General features: G+C 40.1%; 1 protein-coding gene across 2 annotated transcripts in view; it reads right to left on the bottom strand.

Annotated features, from left to right (window-relative positions):
- Positions 1-206: 206 nt before the first annotated feature.
- Positions 207-19,288, bottom strand: part of Prkg2 (protein kinase cGMP-dependent 2) — a 98,612-nt gene continuing 79,530 nt past the window's right edge. For both annotated transcript variants that reach the window (XM_085691593.2, XM_085691594.2), the window contains 5 exons: positions 15,114-15,277; positions 11,031-11,153; positions 9,529-9,591; positions 4,233-4,299; positions 207-2,435 (listed from right to left, as the gene is read on the bottom strand). In XM_085691593.2, the coding sequence (XP_085547719.2) occupies positions 2,340-2,435; positions 4,233-4,299; positions 9,529-9,591; positions 11,031-11,153; positions 15,114-15,277 (513 nt within the window). In that variant the 3' untranslated portion in view covers positions 207-2,339. The remainder of the gene's footprint in view (positions 2,436-4,232; positions 4,300-9,528; positions 9,592-11,030; positions 11,154-15,113; positions 15,278-19,288) is intronic.

Genomic DNA, 19,288 nt, shown 5'->3' with positions numbered 1-19,288 from the left:
GTGTCCATGCACACACATGTGTGCAAATACAAGCACATGTGCATGTATCTTTAATTCATGAATTTCAAAATGTAGGTCAGTTCAGTAGAGTACTTCCTTTTGGGGACTATTAATGCTTCTTATAAACTGAAGTTTGATCAGCCATCCTCACTGCAGACACTTGATTTAACTTAAGAATTCTGCATACAGACACCACTGACACATGGTTCAGAACTAAGTGGTCAATAAGGCCGCTTTAATTTCAATAGAGAGTAGCAGGAGTTCCCATCTACATATCAAGGATCACTTCCCAGACACCAGGTAAGGATCTGTCTGTAAACATCACTGCACCTTTGTGCTACAAATGAGACGCGAGTACCCAAAGGCAAATCATCTTGAAGGTCACTGAGCTAAAAGTCAAGCTGAGATTAAAAGATAATTCAGTCTTACATATCTTCATCTTTATAAAGGAAACACAGTAAAAAATCATATGTGAGAATTACATATGATATGACCACTCACAGGAAAAATTAACCTCTAGGTTGGGTTTTAAGTCTATACACGTGGTATTATTCTCTTCAATTAGAATAATGGAACAATTTTGAGAATACCATTGTTATTATAACTGTACAATCCTAATGTCCATCCAGTATATCCATTTTCTACCTGTATATATTGGTAATTATAAAATATACACATGGAAAAACATATAGTACATTACAAACCAATGCAAATAAAATATTTTTAGACTTTAGAAATTCTTAAAGCATGTTATATTAATCCTATTAAAAATGGCTTTTTTATATACAATACATAATCTTTAAAAATCTACTCTGAGAAACAAAACTCTTTGGTTCAGCAAAAGGATTCTAAATATGTAAATATAATTTATTAAGGATGCACTTTCTTATTCTGGGCCTCGCTTATCTGGCTTAAATCTTCAGGAAATAGATTGCCGATTTTCTATAAAGAATGAAAAAATATGTGGGGAGTTGGCAAAGTTTGCTTTTCACATAGAATGTTATATGAAAATACAATCAGAAGTTTGAACGATACAGGAATTAGGAATGATATAGAATGTCGTTTCTACCCTGCCGGATTAAAACGATAGAGCAAAATTTGCCACCATTTTGAAAGGAAGAGAGGAAGTGGTTGTGATGAACACCCACAAACACTCACTGGTGAAATCCTCAGGGACAGGTGAACAGTGCACTGAACCTCTCCTGTTCACTATTTGGAAGACTGCCAAGACACAACAGAAAGAGTGCAGATTCTGAGAGTTCCTTTGACTTCTAAAATCCTACCACATCTCCAATAGCTTGTGCTGTAATTATGTGCATGACTCAAATGCTTTAAACAAAGCCACTAACTCCTCAGTGATTACAAATACCAGCACCTGCCAACCGGCTTCTCAATAAAGAGTGAAGGTTCCTTCTGTTCTGTGTGTTTATTAATAGCGGTAATAACGGACTAAACAGTGTATCTCAGAGTTTGAAAGAATCAGCAACTTTATATACAAGAGTTCATTGTGCTTAGTCTTTTGTGGGAAGGAAATGTCCTTCGTACTTTGTTCCACCAGGTTTTCTATTTTGCTAGTGGAAATATTTTTAATATAAGGTAAAACATTCCCAACGGTCCAATATTTAGCCATACTTTCTAAATGATTTTTAATGAAGATACTGAAAATTTTCTGAGGTATCACAGCTGGCCAAAGGAAAAAGAAAGTTTTTGTTTACTCTTCTAAGTCATTAAAAATAATGTAATTATCTGATTTGATTAACTGACTTCCTTAAGTAACTGGTATTTCTGACTAGTATTCAAATGTTTTCTTCTCCCTGGATGGAATCAGAAAAACAATTTAGTGTATTTTTAGGTTAAAAGAAGATTAAAGTCATGATTTCTGGAAACCACCACTTGAAGATGTCACAATATATCCTTGGTGTCTGTTCAGCCCTGGAAAGATTCTTCTAAAGTTGTTCATATTTTTCCTTCTATCTGGATGACTTAGGTGCTCAAGAAGAAAATATTAATATTTTCTTAGGATTCGAGGCAAGAGAGTATGAGTTGTAGGGAGTAACAGATCTCAGAGAAAACTATGCTATGCCAGCAAAAATAGATCTGATCATGTAAAAGGGAGGGGACAGTCTTTGACAGCGGAGACAAATACAGAACGGAATACAGGGGTAATTCACAGCATCTAAAGGAGACGTTCTCATTCAGAACCACATCTAGCCACTCTGCTTCCGTGACCAGTCAGGGTCTTCTCCCTGATGATCTTCCAAGAGATCTTCCTGATGCTCTCATGAGAGGAATTCTCAGCACTGTGTCATGGATCCTCACTTGCTGTCACTTTTCTGCTGTCAGAAGTCTTTATCCCAGCCTGACATCTCATCCGGAGGTACCCCCCTTTCCGGAGGATACTTGTCAAAGTAGCTGTGATCTATGGGGCCACTGAGCTAATGGAGAAAGGACAGAGAAAAGGTGAGGATCAGGGTGAGCAAGCATGCCGGTACGTTACAGTCTCAGCCTCATAAGACCATCCCATTGGATGATTAGATAAAGCAAATGATTTAGTTCTTGATTACATTCCTCGGGAGCTACCAAACCTGAGGAAGTTTTTTCCAAAGAAAAGGTAAAACAAGTACTATCTACCTTCTTTTTTTATCAAGTTAAGAAACAGTTTCAAAACAAATACTTTTTAAAATATTAAAATTTATCAGAACTCCTTTCATTTAAATGAACTCCTTTCATTTAAACTCCTTACCAATATTGAATTTGAACAGTTCATTCAACCCTAATAACTAATAAACCATGCAAAATAGCAAACAAATGGACAATTCAAATTCTTAGTAATGCTGAAATGTCACTAAGAGAATAAAATGACTCTGCTATTAAATTATTTTGTAACCAAGTGCTTTGAAATTTTTACTTAAACTGCAAAACACCTAATTAAATAAGATGAGGAACAATTAATGGCATTATTGTGATTTATTATAGTGTGTTGGGAGTTTGGGGGCCACTCCTGGGATTGTCACCACTATGCTTAGTGGATGTCATACTGGACAGCATAGGTTAAGAGAAAGTGGAACATCACGTGACTTGGGAGCAGTATGTCAAGAACAAATAGGTCAACATTCTATCAAATTTATGTGAGTGTTGTCCGAAAGAATTGTGGAAGCTGTGTCTCCCTTTGCACATTCATACATCGATAGTTCAAAGTTTGCACAAGAGCTAAACAGTAGTAGAGAATGAAATTATATTCTGACATATTCATGTAAAAAATGTGAGCTCACCCAATTTCTTCGACCACACTTACTGTAATTTAAATACCATAGGAGATTGGATATCTATTGATCATTTAAAACGTACACACCAATACTATTCTTTCTGTTCCTTATTCTTATTCTTGCTTTTCCATTCTGTTCTCCCTTCTAAATTTTTCTCAAAGGCAAATAATTTTATGACTGACCATTACTTTTGATCATTCTTTATATGCCTTACATTTTAGCTTATTCTTCCTGTTTGTGTAATAATGCAAGCACATGTTGTTAGATGACAAATACATCACAGCTCCTATGGTAATTAATAATAAACTGCATTTCATCTGGGCACCTGAGCAACTCTGATGACTTTGAGATTTAGGAGACACTGCCATATATTTAGTTTCTGAGAGGCGACCTCAGTGCTCATCAAATAGGTAATACTATTATTTTTATTTGTGTGTATTCATGGAGCATATATGTGCTTGTTACATATGTGTGGGGGTACCACACATTGCACATATATGTACACGCCTGTGTAATCCACCTCATTGCTTTCTACCTTATGTTTTGAGACAGTATCTCTCCCTGAACCTGGAGCTCCTCAGTTTGGTAAGAACAGCATTGGTGAGTTCCACGGATCCTGCAGCCTCTGTTTCCCCAGTCTTAGGATTACAGGCACACACTACAATGCACAGCGTTTTATGCATGGGATCTTCATGCTGCGTGCAAGCACTTGACCATCCAAGCCTGTTCTCCAGCCCCAGCAATGCAATTCAAGTCCCTATACCATAATTACTAGGACAGACTCACCTATTCAGTAATATTTTCAAAGAAGCACCTAAAATCTTTTGTGGACATGCTCTCTCTCTCTCTCTCTCTCTCTCTCTCTCTCTCTCTCTCTCTTCCTTCCCATCTCCGTCTTTCAAAAATCTGTTTTTAAAAACTAGTTCTTAGAAACTAATCAAGGGAATGTCACAGCAAACACCGTACCTCTCTTCGTAAAGGTGATGGAAGGTTCCGCGCTTTCAGGCCCTCCCAATTAAAACCATTTAACCACCTAAAATGAGAAAAATACGGAGGGTATTACATACATAATAAATAAATGGCATTATGTAATAAATGGATAGCATGTCAGAATATATTTATCAATCCATTTTTTTCACTACCTACCTTGAAAAGTGATGCTGCAAGCAGCTGGAAGTTAAAGGAGAAGGAACTGGTTTGACCCATTTTGTGTTAAACTCTTGCCTACTAAGCACTTACACGGCCCAGAAATCATCCTAGATATTTTCTTGTCAAACTTAGATTCATAACTTAAAGTCCATCACCTCTCCAGACTTCCAGAACTTTATTCCTCTCTTTATGATGCCCTCATTTTATTTCATTATTTTATTTTTAGATTTACTTATTTTATTTTATGTGTACAAGTTCTCAAAGAATTTACAAAAACATGGTTGAAAAATAAAAAGTCAACCTTAAAAAAACAAAAATGACAGAAGATGTCAAAGAAACAGTGAAATGCTAGCATGTATTTGGGTGTTGTGTTAGAGTTTAGGGTGTATTAAGTTTAGGAGGACATTACAAAGTGATAAGGAAACCACACTATCTGGTTCTCCAAAGGTAATGGTGGTCACATAGAGAACACACACGGGGCAGAGTGGCGCAATGGTGGTGACGGAGGCAGGAGTTGGGAGTCTGTCCCTGTCCTCCTATCGTCACACCAGAAGTCAAATGTTCCCTCCTTCCACAGCCTCACCTCACTTCACAGTTCTGGTCTAGTCTTTGACTGGATTTCCCAGCACAAGCCTAATTTAGCAACGGATTGGGATCTAGTGCGTTCCACTTTAGATGCCATTTTGATAGAAGCTCCTACAACTCTAGCTAAAAAGCAGGAGCCAGACAAGAGTGTTAGCCGATGTCTGCCTATCGTCTGTCCCTGTGTGAAGCTGTAGGTTTTCCCTCACTACACACCTATTAGTCTTGGCACTGTGTGGGGCTCCCTCTTTAGACATTGCTGGGTACACATTTCTGCAGGATCTTCTTTTGCCACCCAATACAGGAACCACTCTTGGAGTATCTTACAATGTGTTTTCTCCAAGGAACCCCAGAAACATTAATGCTAACCATCCATCACTGTGGTTCTACTGAAGAAAACAGCCTTGTATTTCTCAGCGTACTTGCTGCAATTTGACTAACGGTGACATTTACTTAGCATGAGTGGCCTTTCCTTTGATCTTGGCCTTTGAGATTGGCTGCATTTTATGCACTACAAGCGCCAGGACACACACATATGTGAATAACATTCAGCAAAGAAACGTTGACACCAACAGCAGAGAAACTGCTTGTTTTCAGGAGATTTGTGGAAGCTATTCTCAGAAGTAATGGTAATGTATGATATCTTCTCCTGTCAGGAAATGTACACTTATATGCACCCAGGATCACTAGCCTACCTTGAAAATAGGTGCAAGCAATCCCAGAGAACCTAGACAACAATGAGGATCCTAAGATAGACATATATGGATCTAATCCACATGGGTAGTAGAAAAAGACAAGATCTCTTGAGTAAATTGTAAGCATGGGGATCATGGGAGAGGGTAGAAGGGGAGGGGAGAGGAGAGGATGGGAGGAGAGCAGAAAAAAATATATAGTTCAATAAAAACAATTTTTAAAAATACATATCAACAAAAATAGGTGTTAAGAGAAAAGACTGAAGCCTCATTTCTAAGTTAGCTAATAAACAAAAGGGCAAAGATGATTAATAAAGAATGCACAAATTAGGCAAGTTCATATAAGTGGTGTTATTCTTAGGCACACTTAGTTTTTAGTATAAAGCTGGCATGAAAGTTTTCTTTTAAAAATTAATTTTGGACAGAGGAGTAGGAAAATCTAATGCAAACATTAAAAGATCTTTAAAAGATTTACTTTATAATTTTTTAACAATATATGTGTGTATGTGTACCCCTGCACATGTGTGTGTGCGCATGCACCCATTTCAGCGCAGATGCCCAATGAGGAGGCAAGAAAAGGGTGTCAGGTCCCCTGGGGCAGAACTAAAGAGAGCCATAGGCTGCTAACACAGTTGCCGGGAACTGAACACACGTCCTCTGCAAGAACAGCATTCGTTCTTAACCACCGAGCCATCCCTCCAGCCCCTTAAGGAATGCTGCTGTTGTTGATTCTTAAGAATATACTGGTTATTAAGAAAGCTATTGTCTTGGGAGATTTGTATGAAGTTTAAAGACCTCCTTATCTAGAGAAACACACATAGGCTTTCCCACCGACACCCTGAAGTTGTCGCCTAGCTTGATAGCTGAGAAAAGGAGCCAGGAGGAGGAGAGCAGAATGAAATTCTGCCTTTCAGTTCAGAGAGCAGCATGCAATCCCTCGTCTCTTGCCAACTGTCCCTTGCACTCTGACTCTGAAGCTGTCAGTGGCAGCAGTTCTGCCTCTTCCAGAAAACGGACAAATCAGCTCTCACGGGGGAAGAAAAGTCAAATAGCAGCATGCATTTGCATGCACATCCTGCCACAGTCTGGCTGCTACATTGGAAAGAGCCTCAGGTAAATAAGAAGAAAAACACAAGACAGGGCTTCTCAGCAATTAGACTCTGTTTTCAAACCACCCCAAAGCTAAGTATGAGGACTCCTTAATGAGAAAGAGGGGGACAAGATAATAAGAATCACTTTAATTGGTGGGACACTTGTCAGTAGAAATGGTAGATTTATATGTCATCTTCTAATGAGAAAGGAAACTGGCAAAGTACGAGGTGCAAAGGAGAAGACAAATTGGATTTTAAGACAAATCGTGAGCTTTGCAGTTGAAGGCAATCCAGAGGATGACACAGAATAAAGCATTACAAGCACTTCAATGTCTGTGAAGTTGCAGAACAGTCTGTCTTATGTCTGTCTGTCCCCCTCCCTTCCTCCCTCCTTTTCATTCTAATTCACCCTATAAGGGAGCTTGATTGCACAATGGCGAACACATGGCTTGACTGCGGGGTGGGGGTCATGAATTCATACAGTAGGACTGGCAGTTTAGGATTTATTTATTTATTTATTTATTCATTCATTCATTTCGCAGCTGCTGTTAAAAAAAAAAAAACAACAGTAGCAGCCACATGCCTCCTTTAGTACCCATACTGCTGATGTTCTCCTATTTTATCCATGAGAAACATCATTGGAGGGCAGGAGGTGTGGCTTGGCAGTGCATGTGTTTAGCATGCTTGGAACTCTAGATTTTATCCCGATTCTCAGCACGCACACACACAGAAACACCACCCCTCCGTCTGAGAGGAATAAAACATTAGAGGTGTTTTCAGTTTTCAAAGTGGACATATCAGCCTATTCAAAGGCATGCAATAATGAAATTCTCATATTTCTATGTGGGATCACCAAAGTATAGTTACAGGTGATATCTTCTGTCTGCAAAGTGGAAACAAAAATGAAAACATCCGAAAATTCCAGGTCTTGCCAAGGATTGTTTAAAGGCCATAAATCTTAAAGGTTCAATGTGCTACATATGACTATTTGATCAAATTAGAGAGGATGCCAAGGAAGTTATTGGGGGTCTAACAGCCATTAAAGCAGAATGCTACATGACCCAAGAGAGTGACTCACCATCACGAGTCTATACAAACCAATGTACATCAACAGAAAAGTAAACGGAGGTTTCAGACCTCACAGAAACGTTCAAAGGACATTATATTTTAAATGAATATACAGTATTATTTAAAACTAAAATAGAATATAAGTGACCTATGATAAGTCACAGACTGACAAAAACTAAATGTAATTTGAAAATATATTAAATAAAAAGGTTTAATGACTAAACTTCCGAACATCATAAGTAACACAGTCAATGACTTTCCCAGTCTTAGGGGCTGTGAACCACAGCACAGTCTGATTTCTTACTCATCTCTTTACTCTTCAATTGCTGCAGAAAGGATTTTAACATATTGGGATATGCTTTCTGTGGGGATCTAGTTAGACCTTAGCAGGCTTTAAAGACACTGGCGCTGGGCTCCTCCCTCTCAGCGCACAGTATGTAAGGCCAAGGACTTGAGTTGTAGGACTTCATTTATTTTTAAATGACCAGAGTCATTTCTCTGGCCCTGGAGATGTGACCTCCTGAACTGCCCAGAAAGCCATCAGTACTATCTCCAACAGGATCCAGAATCCCCAAACTTTATTCGACTACAATCTAGTAGGAGCCTTGACAAACCATTGCCCCTCCTAACCCAAGTGAGCTTATCAGTTTGACAGGAAAACACCCCTCGCGAAAGCGGTCTGCTCATGGGCTCCAAGAATAATGATGAATCCTAACTAAACATACAGGCTGAAGCGACGGTCCTGCTCACCTTGGGCACTCTCGCCACGACAATGATCTCGCCGCTCTGCAATGATCCCTTGGGCTGCCACAAACTCTTATCCATGGAAGCCACACTTTAGTCTGTCATAAAATTTCCCGTTATCTTTTCTATTACACTTGTCTCTTGTGAATTCTTCTAATGGAGTTGTAAGGATTGAGGACCGAGGTGATGCCAGCGCAAGACCCTGCCATAGTTCCTCCCAAAGGCTTTACTTTCACAGCACCGTTAACGAAAAGACTCATTAGTCCGTGTCTAACAGTGGGGCAAAGTGTACTGTTCTCTTCTACATGTCTTGAAGAATTATATCCCACTTTACTTGCAAATTCAATGCCGAAAACCTTATTTAATCCCTTTACAGAAGCTAGGTTAGCAATAACAAAAATAACAGTAGATAAAAACCGTTTCTATGACTGAAAGATGAGATTTTACAGCTTTTAAAATAACTTTGCTCATTCTTGGCAAGAATGTCCGACATTAGAGAAATCACACTGAGATGATCTGGGCATCTACAACTAGCATAGTACAAAGCAACACTGGACATTGAAACACCCCAAAGTTGAAAGCCTGTAAAATGAAGACAATGGTCTCCTAAGAGAACCTGTCATGATCTCCTCATGTACTGGTGACTTATATGTCAGGTTGGTACCAGATAGGCTCCTTTGGGGAGAGGGAAGCTGAAATAGAAACTGCTTCCAGCAGATTGGCCTGTGGGCCAGTCCATAAGCATCCTCCGTGGCTCTGCATCAGTTCTTGCCTTGACTTTCTGGAAGATGGCCTACAAGCTGTCAGATGAAATAAGCTTTTCCCTCTCTAAGCTGCTTTTGGCCATGGTATTTATCACAGCAATGGATAAACCCTAAGACACCTGGTTATTCTATATATTTATATTTTTATCTTGGTAAGAAAGAAAATCAGTACCTGTGCTTCTTAATGTCGTTGATCCCATTCTTCAGATTCCCCAGCCTTTCTGTTGGATTTTGCCTGGAATAATTTATGAAAGAAGTTTATAACAGCAATATTTGAGTGGTTTTAGATAAGAGAGTAACATTTGTTTATAAATTCATTGATTCAATAATTTTCATAAGATCCTACTGTGTGGGTCAGCCACTTGAGTACATGGAGAGAACAAAGTCATGACCCTCTCACCGAGGAGCAATAGCTGAGTGTTGATATATCTATCAGTTTCTATGAGCTTTGAATAGACGCTGAATAAATACCATCTTTCCAACTTGGCTAAGAGAACTGGAAAACACTTTAGAGTTTCACCTCCATCTAAGCTGTAATTTAGAAGTGTATAGGAATTCCAAACTAGGTTTAATGACTTTACTAACTTTAAATGTTTTTAAAAATTCATCAAAGGTAGAGTAGGGAATATTGTAGAACAATGCAGTTTAAGCAAGGCGAAACAAAACAAAAAACTCTGGAAGTCTCCAATGTTTTTCTGAAAAATGATGTTTTTGGTAGTAAGTAGAAGGCTGCAATAATTTAAAAGAAGATTGGAGAAATAATATTTTTTAAAAGACTATTAGGGGACTGGAGAGAGAGGTCAGTGGGTAAGAACACTCATTGATTGTTCTTCCAGAGGACTCAAGTTTGAGCTCTAGCCCACATGACTGCTCACAACCTGTAACTCCAGCCCCGGGAGACACAATGCCCTCTTCTGACCTCTGTGGCCACCTCTGTGTGGTGTACAGACATGCATGCAGGTAAAATACCCATACACATAAAATAAAGGTAAATCTTTTCTTGAAAACTATTTAAAAAGACAGAAAGAAAGGAAAGGTGGGAGGGAGGGAGGGAAGGAAGGAAAGAAGGAAAGAAGGAAGAAAGGAATGAAGGGAAGGGGAAAAAAGAAAAAGATTATTAAGGAGCTGAAGAAGTACTTGGTGGTTAAGGAAATTTGCTGTTCTTCCAGAGGACCTGGGTTGGGTCCCCAGCACCCACATAACAGTTCAAAAAAGTCTATAACTCCAGTTCCAGATTTGATGACATCTTCTAGGGTACCAGGTATGTACCTGTGCACAGATTATAAACTTAGTAAACACAGAAAAAAATTTTCAAAAATAATTTTTAAACTTAAAAACTTCCCCTGAGTGGTGGTGGCACAAGCCTTTAATCCCAGCATATGGGAGGCAGAGGCAGTTAGATCTCTGTGAGTTCGAGGCCAGCCTGGTCTACAGAGCTAGTTCCAGGACAGGCTCCAAAGTTACACAAAGAAACTCTGCCCCAACACCCACTCCCTTCCCCCCCAAAAAACACAAAAACCAATTTCCTTTAGTTATAACAGCAACATAAAAAGTTCAAGTTGCGAACACAGAAACCTAACTGTGAAGCATCTATACACAGTGGGTATATCTGCACAGTGGGTGAAAGCCTTCACACTTCTCCCAACACCAAGCATTGCTGACAGTCATTCTCACCTGCAAAGTCTCCGGATCAAATCCTCAGGCCTCCTTGTTATCTTCCTGGGAAAATCCATTTTTTCTATTCCTTTGAGAATCAAATTGTAGGTCATCATTTGGTCTATTCCAGAAAAGGGTGGGCTAGGGAAGATGCAAAATAGAACACACTACAATGAATGTCTGAGAGAACTTCGCTTCTCTTTTCCTACCTCTCTTCCTCCTCCTTCCTGTCTTTCTAACCCCACCTCCTTTCTTTGTTAGTTACTTGACAACAGATTTGGTTATACTGTGGAAAAAACTTTCACCAATTTCATATCACTTAAATGATCCACACGGGTAAACTGTCAAGCAGGGACAATCACAAGAAATGAAAGCCGAGGAGACAGAGAAGGAGAGTAGCTGTAATTTTCTCTTTTTGTTTTTAAGACAGTGAGTAGGAAAAGCCTCTTCTTTGAGCTGGCAGAAGAATAGAAGTCTGGCTGGACAGAGGGAGTGGATGGGCTACACACTTGTCTTGTTTGTGGGCACTGACTTCTGAGACAGGAAGCGTGAAGGAATGTGTCCGGAGTGGGCAGCAGTGGGCAGTGTAGGTGGCAGAGTGAGTAAACTGTGAGGGGGAGGCGGGATTATAGCAGCGCCTTATGCATCTAGTGAGCTACAGTGAGGATCCAGGGACTGATTCTGAGTCAGCAGTAGAACTTACAGCAACCCCAGTCATCTGTTTTTAATACAAGAGGTAAAGTACGGATAGGGGTGGTGAGCCTGGCAGGCTGGCTGTGCGAGGCAGTGTTGAAGGTGGTGAATAGACATGGCTCTATCTAAACCGCAAAATGTGCTACTTATGACCCTTTCTCAGATTGATACATTGAAACCATAATCTTGAAGGGATGGCAGCTGAGAGCTTACGCAGTTGATTAGGTTCAGGTTGGGCCATCAAGGAACAGGTTTAGTGGCCTGTTGAGACGAGTACTGGCTGTCCATCTTCTTCCTAGTGAGGATCTCATAAGAAATCAGAGGTCTGCTACTAGAGGAGTCCCCACTAGACCTCAGCTCTTTGCTAAGGCTTCCAGCCTTCCACACTGCAAGAACTAAAAGATGTTCTGAAAAAAAAAAGTTACCCAACTTACAGTATTTTGTTACAGAGCCTGTGCTAAGGCTGATGCTCAAGTAAACAGGATTTTCTAATGTAGTGGGTGCAGTGCGGAAGACAGAAAGGGGAATGGAGAACCATGCTTGGCTGGAGTACGCACAGAATGGAACTACTGTCGCTAAGAGAGGCAGGCAAACTAGACGAAAAAGGCAAATGCTGTCATTTGGATATGGGCTATTGCCAGAGGCCTGATTCCCAAGCTGTCTCACAAGGGGGGAGCAATGGAACTTTTGAGCGTGAGACATACTGCAAGAAAGTTAGGTTACTGGGGAGATGACCCTGACTGGGATATTGGGTGGCTCACCTCCTCTTTGGCGTGTTCTGGCCACCGCACAGTGAACAGAACTGTTTTGCCACACGTTCCTGTCATAGTGCACCATGTTCAAAATCTACAGGGTCAATCGATGAGTCATAGAATGAAACTAGGAACCAGAACAAATCTTTTCTTACTCATAAATGATCTCAGGTATTTTATTTCGCCACAGCAGTGGAAAGCCAACTGACTCAGCAGGTGGTACAGCTAGTTACAGGGAAAAGAATCAGGATTATGATGCAGAACCACACGGCACCTCCGGGCAGGCAGTTGGATTTATGAGCCTAGCATTGAGGAAAGTCACTAAGGAATTATGACTTGGGTCATCTCGTAAGGTTTATGGCCATAGGGCTTGAGGATATTACCCTATGAGTGTTGGATGGAAAAGGGGCCAAGGTCTTACTGGCCCAACATTAATCTACCAGGAAAATGAAAAGAATCTGGAATGAGGATAGTGAAGGAGCAATCAGTGTAGGCTAAGGAAGGAGGAAGAGGTCCTGGAAACCACCTAGGTGAGTATGTCAAGAAATGCTGAGTAAAATCTGGTTGAGCTGTAGCCACTGAAGTTAGTTAGCATTTGGATTCATATATTATTTTGATTCCTAAAACACTCTCTTGTCTGGTTTAGATGATCTAACTGTTGTTTTGGATCTCAGTTATGTTTGCACCCTCTGGAAAGCAATAGTATTCACCCTTGACAAGATACAATTAAATAAAAATAAAACCTTGAAGCAAAGGCAGTGCATCCAGTTTTCAGTAGCCTGCACTCCATGTGTGAAGACAACGAAGGAGGCATCAGAGGCGCTGCTGTGACATCTTCAGTACACACAGATATATACGCGCACATGCGTTATTTGCTACTGGGTTACTTTGGGGTTTTTTTGTTTGTTTGTTTTTTGTTTTTGTTTCTCATTTTCCCTTATATTCTAAACACTAGATTGGGCAACTAAAAATAAACTTTTCTTCTGCCCTACCCTGAAAATGTTTGGCCAAATGCCTTTATGATGGTTCAAGGCCACCTTAGCAATTCCAGGCTGCTGTGCTTTCTCTCCCTCCTTTATTTCCCCAATTCATTTTGCTATTCTACATGACACATATCCCAGGTGACGAAGACCAATGTGTGTGTGTTTTCCTGTAGCTCCAAGAACCACTATGCCACAACCTCTCCCCTAGAAATCTCTATGCCGAGGGAAAAACATATTGGAAAAAAACCAGGGTTAGCCACACCTTAACACACTTGTCCTTCTCCACAACGACCTGGAAATTTTCTATTCTTCAACCCACATCTTAAATGATGACTATTTGAACGTGGTTCTAGATAATGAATGGTGATTCCGATAAAATACAGATTTTCATTTCCTCAGTGTATGTGGACAAAGATATGGACCATGCTGCAGGTAATTTAACATTGAGTTAGCTACTTCAATGGCAGTATTTGAGACATTTAAGAAGATCCTAGCACAGCGGTTGAGTACTTCTTTAGAGCAAGCAAAGCCCTGTTTAGAGTCTTACTGTTGGAAAGAGAAGAAAGTTCAAGAAGATGACATGAAATTCTGTTTTGTCCTGCTTATGTTGATATATATATCCCTCTCCCCGCTAACAAACCCATTTAAATATTGAGAAAATTCAAATCTCTCGAAAACTAACGCTGAGCACACCTGGCTATCAAGGTCCTAAAGCATACATGTGTCATGGAAAGCAAGTCAAAGAGCCAGAAGATCTGGGATCAAATTATTGATCTCAGGCAGATAGCTTTGTGGCCTAGTTGTCTAACCTGTATAATTTAAACCATAAAATAACCAAAAAATACGAATTACAAAATAATAATAAAAATTTCTACCTTATCTAATCCACATAAGTGTATGAAAACTAAACTAGATTATATGTGGATGAGCTTTGCAAACAATGAAGTATTTTACACATGTAGAGTATGCTGTATTGCCTGTGAATGAGTGTGTGTGTGTGTGTTCCTGTGTATTTGTGGGTGAACACACATGCTATACTGTGTTAAATATTAAGAACCACAGCAGATTCATTAATCTTATCCTTTCATCTCTTTGGAAATGGCAGTCTACTCTTAACTGCTGAAACACACGCTGTGTCTTGACTCTGTTCATTAGCACCTTAGAATGGAGTTGGCAGGGCATTTAAAATTCAAATTCACCTCTGTAGCTTTCTTTTAACGTTTCTGGTTAATGACATCCAGGGAAATGGAAGGATCTGGTTAAATTTAGTTTGATTGATCGATGAATTTTACTGAACTAGGAAAACAGATTCATTTATTTAAATTAAATTAAAGAAAACTTTCACCAAGTCCAAAGCTTTTGTTGCTTCTATTCCTGGATTATAAAATCTCCACATATTAAATGTGTTATCTGTAACAATGAAACTTGCCATTTTAGGTAAACTATAACAATTCTATACTCCTTTGCTTTAGCTTCCTGAATCCTCTATCTGTATTTTAAACTTCCTATTCAAGCCCTGTGCTTGAAACAATGTAGAGAGGAGAGGGAGAAGTCTTTAAAAAGGTATTTTCAGATTGTTAAATTATGTTTTTTGTATTTTTATCCTTAGTGAACTGTTTTGTACTGCTCTGAAGACAAGGCTGGACAGCACTGACCTAAGCGCGCTCACTTACTTGCCCGTTAGGAGCTCATATACTAGAATTCCCAGGGACCAGAAGTCCACGCTGAAGTCATGTCCTTTGTTGAGAATGACCTCAGGGGCCACATACTCTGGAGTCCCACAGAATGTCCATGTTTTCTGCCCAGAGCCAATCTTCTTGGCGAATCCAAAGTCAACCTAAGACAGGATATCAAATAAAACTGAAGATGTTATAAAACTATGCTACTCTTAAATTATCTGCTAACTCTATGAGTTTTCATCCAATCCAAACTTTCCTTTAACACACACACACACACACACACTCACACACACACACACTCACACACACACCATCTCAGATACTCCTTTGTACACCATGTGCCAATTAAGCTGTTAAGAGAAAGCTTCTTCATGTATACCTCATTACCCTTGAAGACAACTGAAATTCATTCTTCTGCTCCCAGCAAACAAGTCTAAAGTATATTTTAATTTGCCGGTTTGCCTAATGGGTTGAATAGAGAAGGGGGAAATGACAGAGACATGTGACTAAAATAATATCAAAGTTGAGAGTTTGGGAAAAAGTCTATTGTTGAGAAGGGAGGCTAACACCTCTGCCTAGTCCGAAAACAAAGACAAACTGTCCACAATGTGTACCTCCTGTCGATTTCATCAGCGAAAGCAAAGTTGACAGCATTCTTCCCAAGTCTGCTCTGAGCTCCCAACACTTCTGGTCCCCACTAGCAAGGTGGGTGGTAGATAGTCCAGGCTTTAACTTGCTTAAATGTAGGGTCAACACTCACTCTGATGTAGATTTTGTTCTGGGATTATCACACTGAGTTTAACCATGAGAAGCTGCGTGCTAGGAAATATATGCATGTGCAGCTAACCCGGTGTTCTAAGATACACAGCAGGGAAGGAGACAGTGGAGAGAAGAGTTAACATCCAGCACATTTGGGAGACAGGACTGGGAGGGTATGGGCACTACCCACCGGGAGGTGATACCTGAGGTTGTTCCTGACTGCAGGTTAGGAATTATCTCCCTTGGTAAGGGGTCAGTGGTCCCCTCCACCTTTTTTTGCAATGCATCTCTCTCTTCTCCAAGCTTTCACCCAATGAATTCTGAAGACCAAACAAGAAAGGAGGCCAGAGCTTCAGCATCCTCTCGCTGAATGGCGCAGTGTGTATAACTGAACCTCAGTTCTGCAAAACAACAGCTGGCTTCTTCACACAGGGGAGGTGAGCATGTACCCATTCATCTCTAGTATGCACTGATTTCTTTTTAACTTTCTTCTACCTCCCTCAGGTAACAGGCATAGATATTCTTTCTGGGCTCACCGTGCCCATTTTAATGGCTTCATTGCATGTGGATAATGTCAATAACATGGCAATAATCTATGCTTTAAAATAGAGAAAGTAAATATCAGGATCAGCCTGCACTTTGAAAATCTGGAACCAGAAACTTAAACACCCAACGCCTTTGTTTGTTCAAATGTTCACACTTAACGCTTTTGTTTTTCCCTTAAAGAAGTAAATCTCTTAAAACTCCACACCCCTCCCCTTTCTAAGACTTTTCATACTTATCACAGAGTAGCAAAGATTTCTTTTCTTTTTTTATTAATTACATTTTTCATTTATTTTACATACCGACTACTATTTGCCCTCTCTCCTTTCCTTCCCTTTCCTCCCCCCACCTCCCATCTACTCCCCTGCCCAGACACCCCTCCTCCACATCCTTCAGTTCAGAAAGGTGCTGGCCTCCCACAGGCATTAACGAAGCAAGACACATCAAGTTGAGGCAGGACGATTTCTTTATTGAAAAGGGGAATTCGAACAACCTCATTCAAAGTGGGCTTTTCCTGTATGCCTTCAACTACACAGCATGACTCACAAACATTAAATCTGAGAGATGGCTGGGAATATTATAAAATTAAACTCTGTAACCAGCTGAGATGACAATATCTACATATTCCTCAGAGAAAGAGGCAATAATGAAAGCCCTACCTAATTTTATAAGACTAAAGTTTAAGCGGTGAGGAAGCAGCACTTATAACTGCAATTGCATATATGAATATACAGAAACATTGCATTTTGTTGGTTTATAATAGCCTCTAGACTGTTTTTTAATTGCATTTAATTTCCCTTTTAAGAATTACTAGAAGTTGATCTGCTATTTAAGAGAGCTATTTTAATTTTTAAAATAATATATTTTAATTTGAATTACTGGTGTGCTCTTGCAATATCTGTATATTGGCTCAATGGGGTGGTAACAATTATATTAGCATTTGAAGATTTTCAAAATTGTATCACTTTCTTCCTCTACTTGGGCCATACCAACCTTGATCTAATACATTTGGCCAGAAGAAATTGGCATTCAGAGCTACCCAACGTTGTGTCACTAATGCAGATGCCAGACCTATGTCAAGTTCTGTGCATTTTATATCAGAAGCCAACCCCCCAAACCCATCTCAGCACCATGGCTACAGCAAGGAGCCTTTCCCTTCTCCTCTAGGCAGCAGAAAGGTAAGCTCCTTTCTCTTTTATTCAGTGACCGTGAACATCATCCTAGAGCAAGTACCAGGATGCAGGCAAACCTCTAGCGCTCAAGGAGCTTCTATCAAAAAAGAGAGAAACACAATGAGCATGGAAATGTGCCATCAAAATGATACAATGTCACCAGGTAAGACATGCTGTGGGGAAGCCTACAGAAGATTTAGGTGCAGATGGCAAGACAAATTGCACTTGAAATAAGGGGACCAGGAGAACATACTTCAGTAAGGCAGCATTTGAGCAGATCGGAACAGAAATCTGAATGAAATAAGAGAGAGTTCTGTAAACATCTAAGAAGGAGGAAGATACAGCACAAAGGCCTAAGACACAAGCACCAGTGTTCAGTTCAAGGTCTGTCAAGATTAATGGGACTGGGCCACGGTACATTGACGTGGGATTTCCCTCTGTATGCTGTGAATACTATTGGTTAATAAAGAAGCTTCTTTGGGCCTATTGTAGTGCAGCATAGGACAAGGCAGGAATTCCAAGCAGATAGAGGAGGAGAGAGTAGACAGAGTCAAGGAGAAGTCATGTAGTCTCCACAGGAGACAGATACCGGATGGATGGAACCTTACTGGTAGGCCACAACGTTGTAGAGATACACAGATTAATAGAGATGGGTTAATTTAAGAGTTAGCCAGGAATACGCCTAAGCTAATAGGTCAAGCAGTGTCTTAATAATATGGTTTCTGGGTGATTATTTCAGGTCTGGGCAGCCGGGAACTGAACAAGCAGCTTCTGACTACAGTACATGGAGGCAGGGAAGACATACAGAGCATGCAGATCTGCCACGGGTTGGCAAACCACAGAAAGAACAAGTATGATACTTCACATCCTCAAGGGGTCTTGGAGAGAAGAAAGCTGATGCTCTCTCCCTTTGTTTTCAAATTCTGTTTGAAACACCAGGCTTTAGGGAATCTCTAGAAAAACTATACACAGATTATTTTTTAACAGTCTGCATTAAATTTCCACTACTAAGGATGGCCTACATTGAGCCGAGAGCTTTCAAACATACTTCTAATGACTGAAATAAACAAGAAAAATTTGAGATACTTCCAAACTTAGAGATGTGGTGGTATCATTCAGAAACAGAAAAAAAAATCAGCATGTGGCTTCTTAAAGTTATGTCCAGCAACAATGATCTTTTTTTTTTCTCAGAAGTTTCTCTCTGAGGTAGTACATTTCTCAGGCATTGGTTCATTCATGTAAGAACTGGGCACTAAGTGACAAGGCAGGTGACTCATGGAGACATAATGTTCCATAAATGTATTTATGTGGTCTTTTTAGGGCACCTTCTTTACCTCAGGCTAGACAAGGGAGCATGGAACCTCTCTGTTTTTCTGCCAACTCCCACAGTGGATTAACATTCTTCTCTAGTGGACAGCAATAGTGCTTTTGTCTGAGTGGCAGGGAGAGAGGCAGAAGTAGAGGCAGTAGAGGAACCTATTTACAAAACAGCCCCCTCTAGACAGGGTGGAGCGATTCACTGAAACACTCAGAGCACTGAGCTGGGCAAGGTAACGGGAAGAATATTATTCATAAAGGAAAACTAGGGAAATCCTTCAAGGCTCATCTCATAACACATTTCCTCGAAGCCTTCCCTGAAACACAGAACCTCTCTCTCTGCCCTTCCACGTTCCTCACCACCACCACGTTCCTCAC

The sequence above is a fragment of the Myodes glareolus genome, chromosome 8 (genome assembly GCF_982192425.1).
Source record: "Myodes glareolus chromosome 8, mMyoGla1.1, whole genome shotgun sequence".
In the NCBI taxonomy this organism is placed as follows: Eukaryota; Metazoa; Chordata; class Mammalia; order Rodentia; family Cricetidae; genus Myodes; species Myodes glareolus.
The sequence above is the reverse complement of the archived record's forward strand: the minus strand, read 5'-3'. Positions and strand labels throughout refer to the sequence as shown.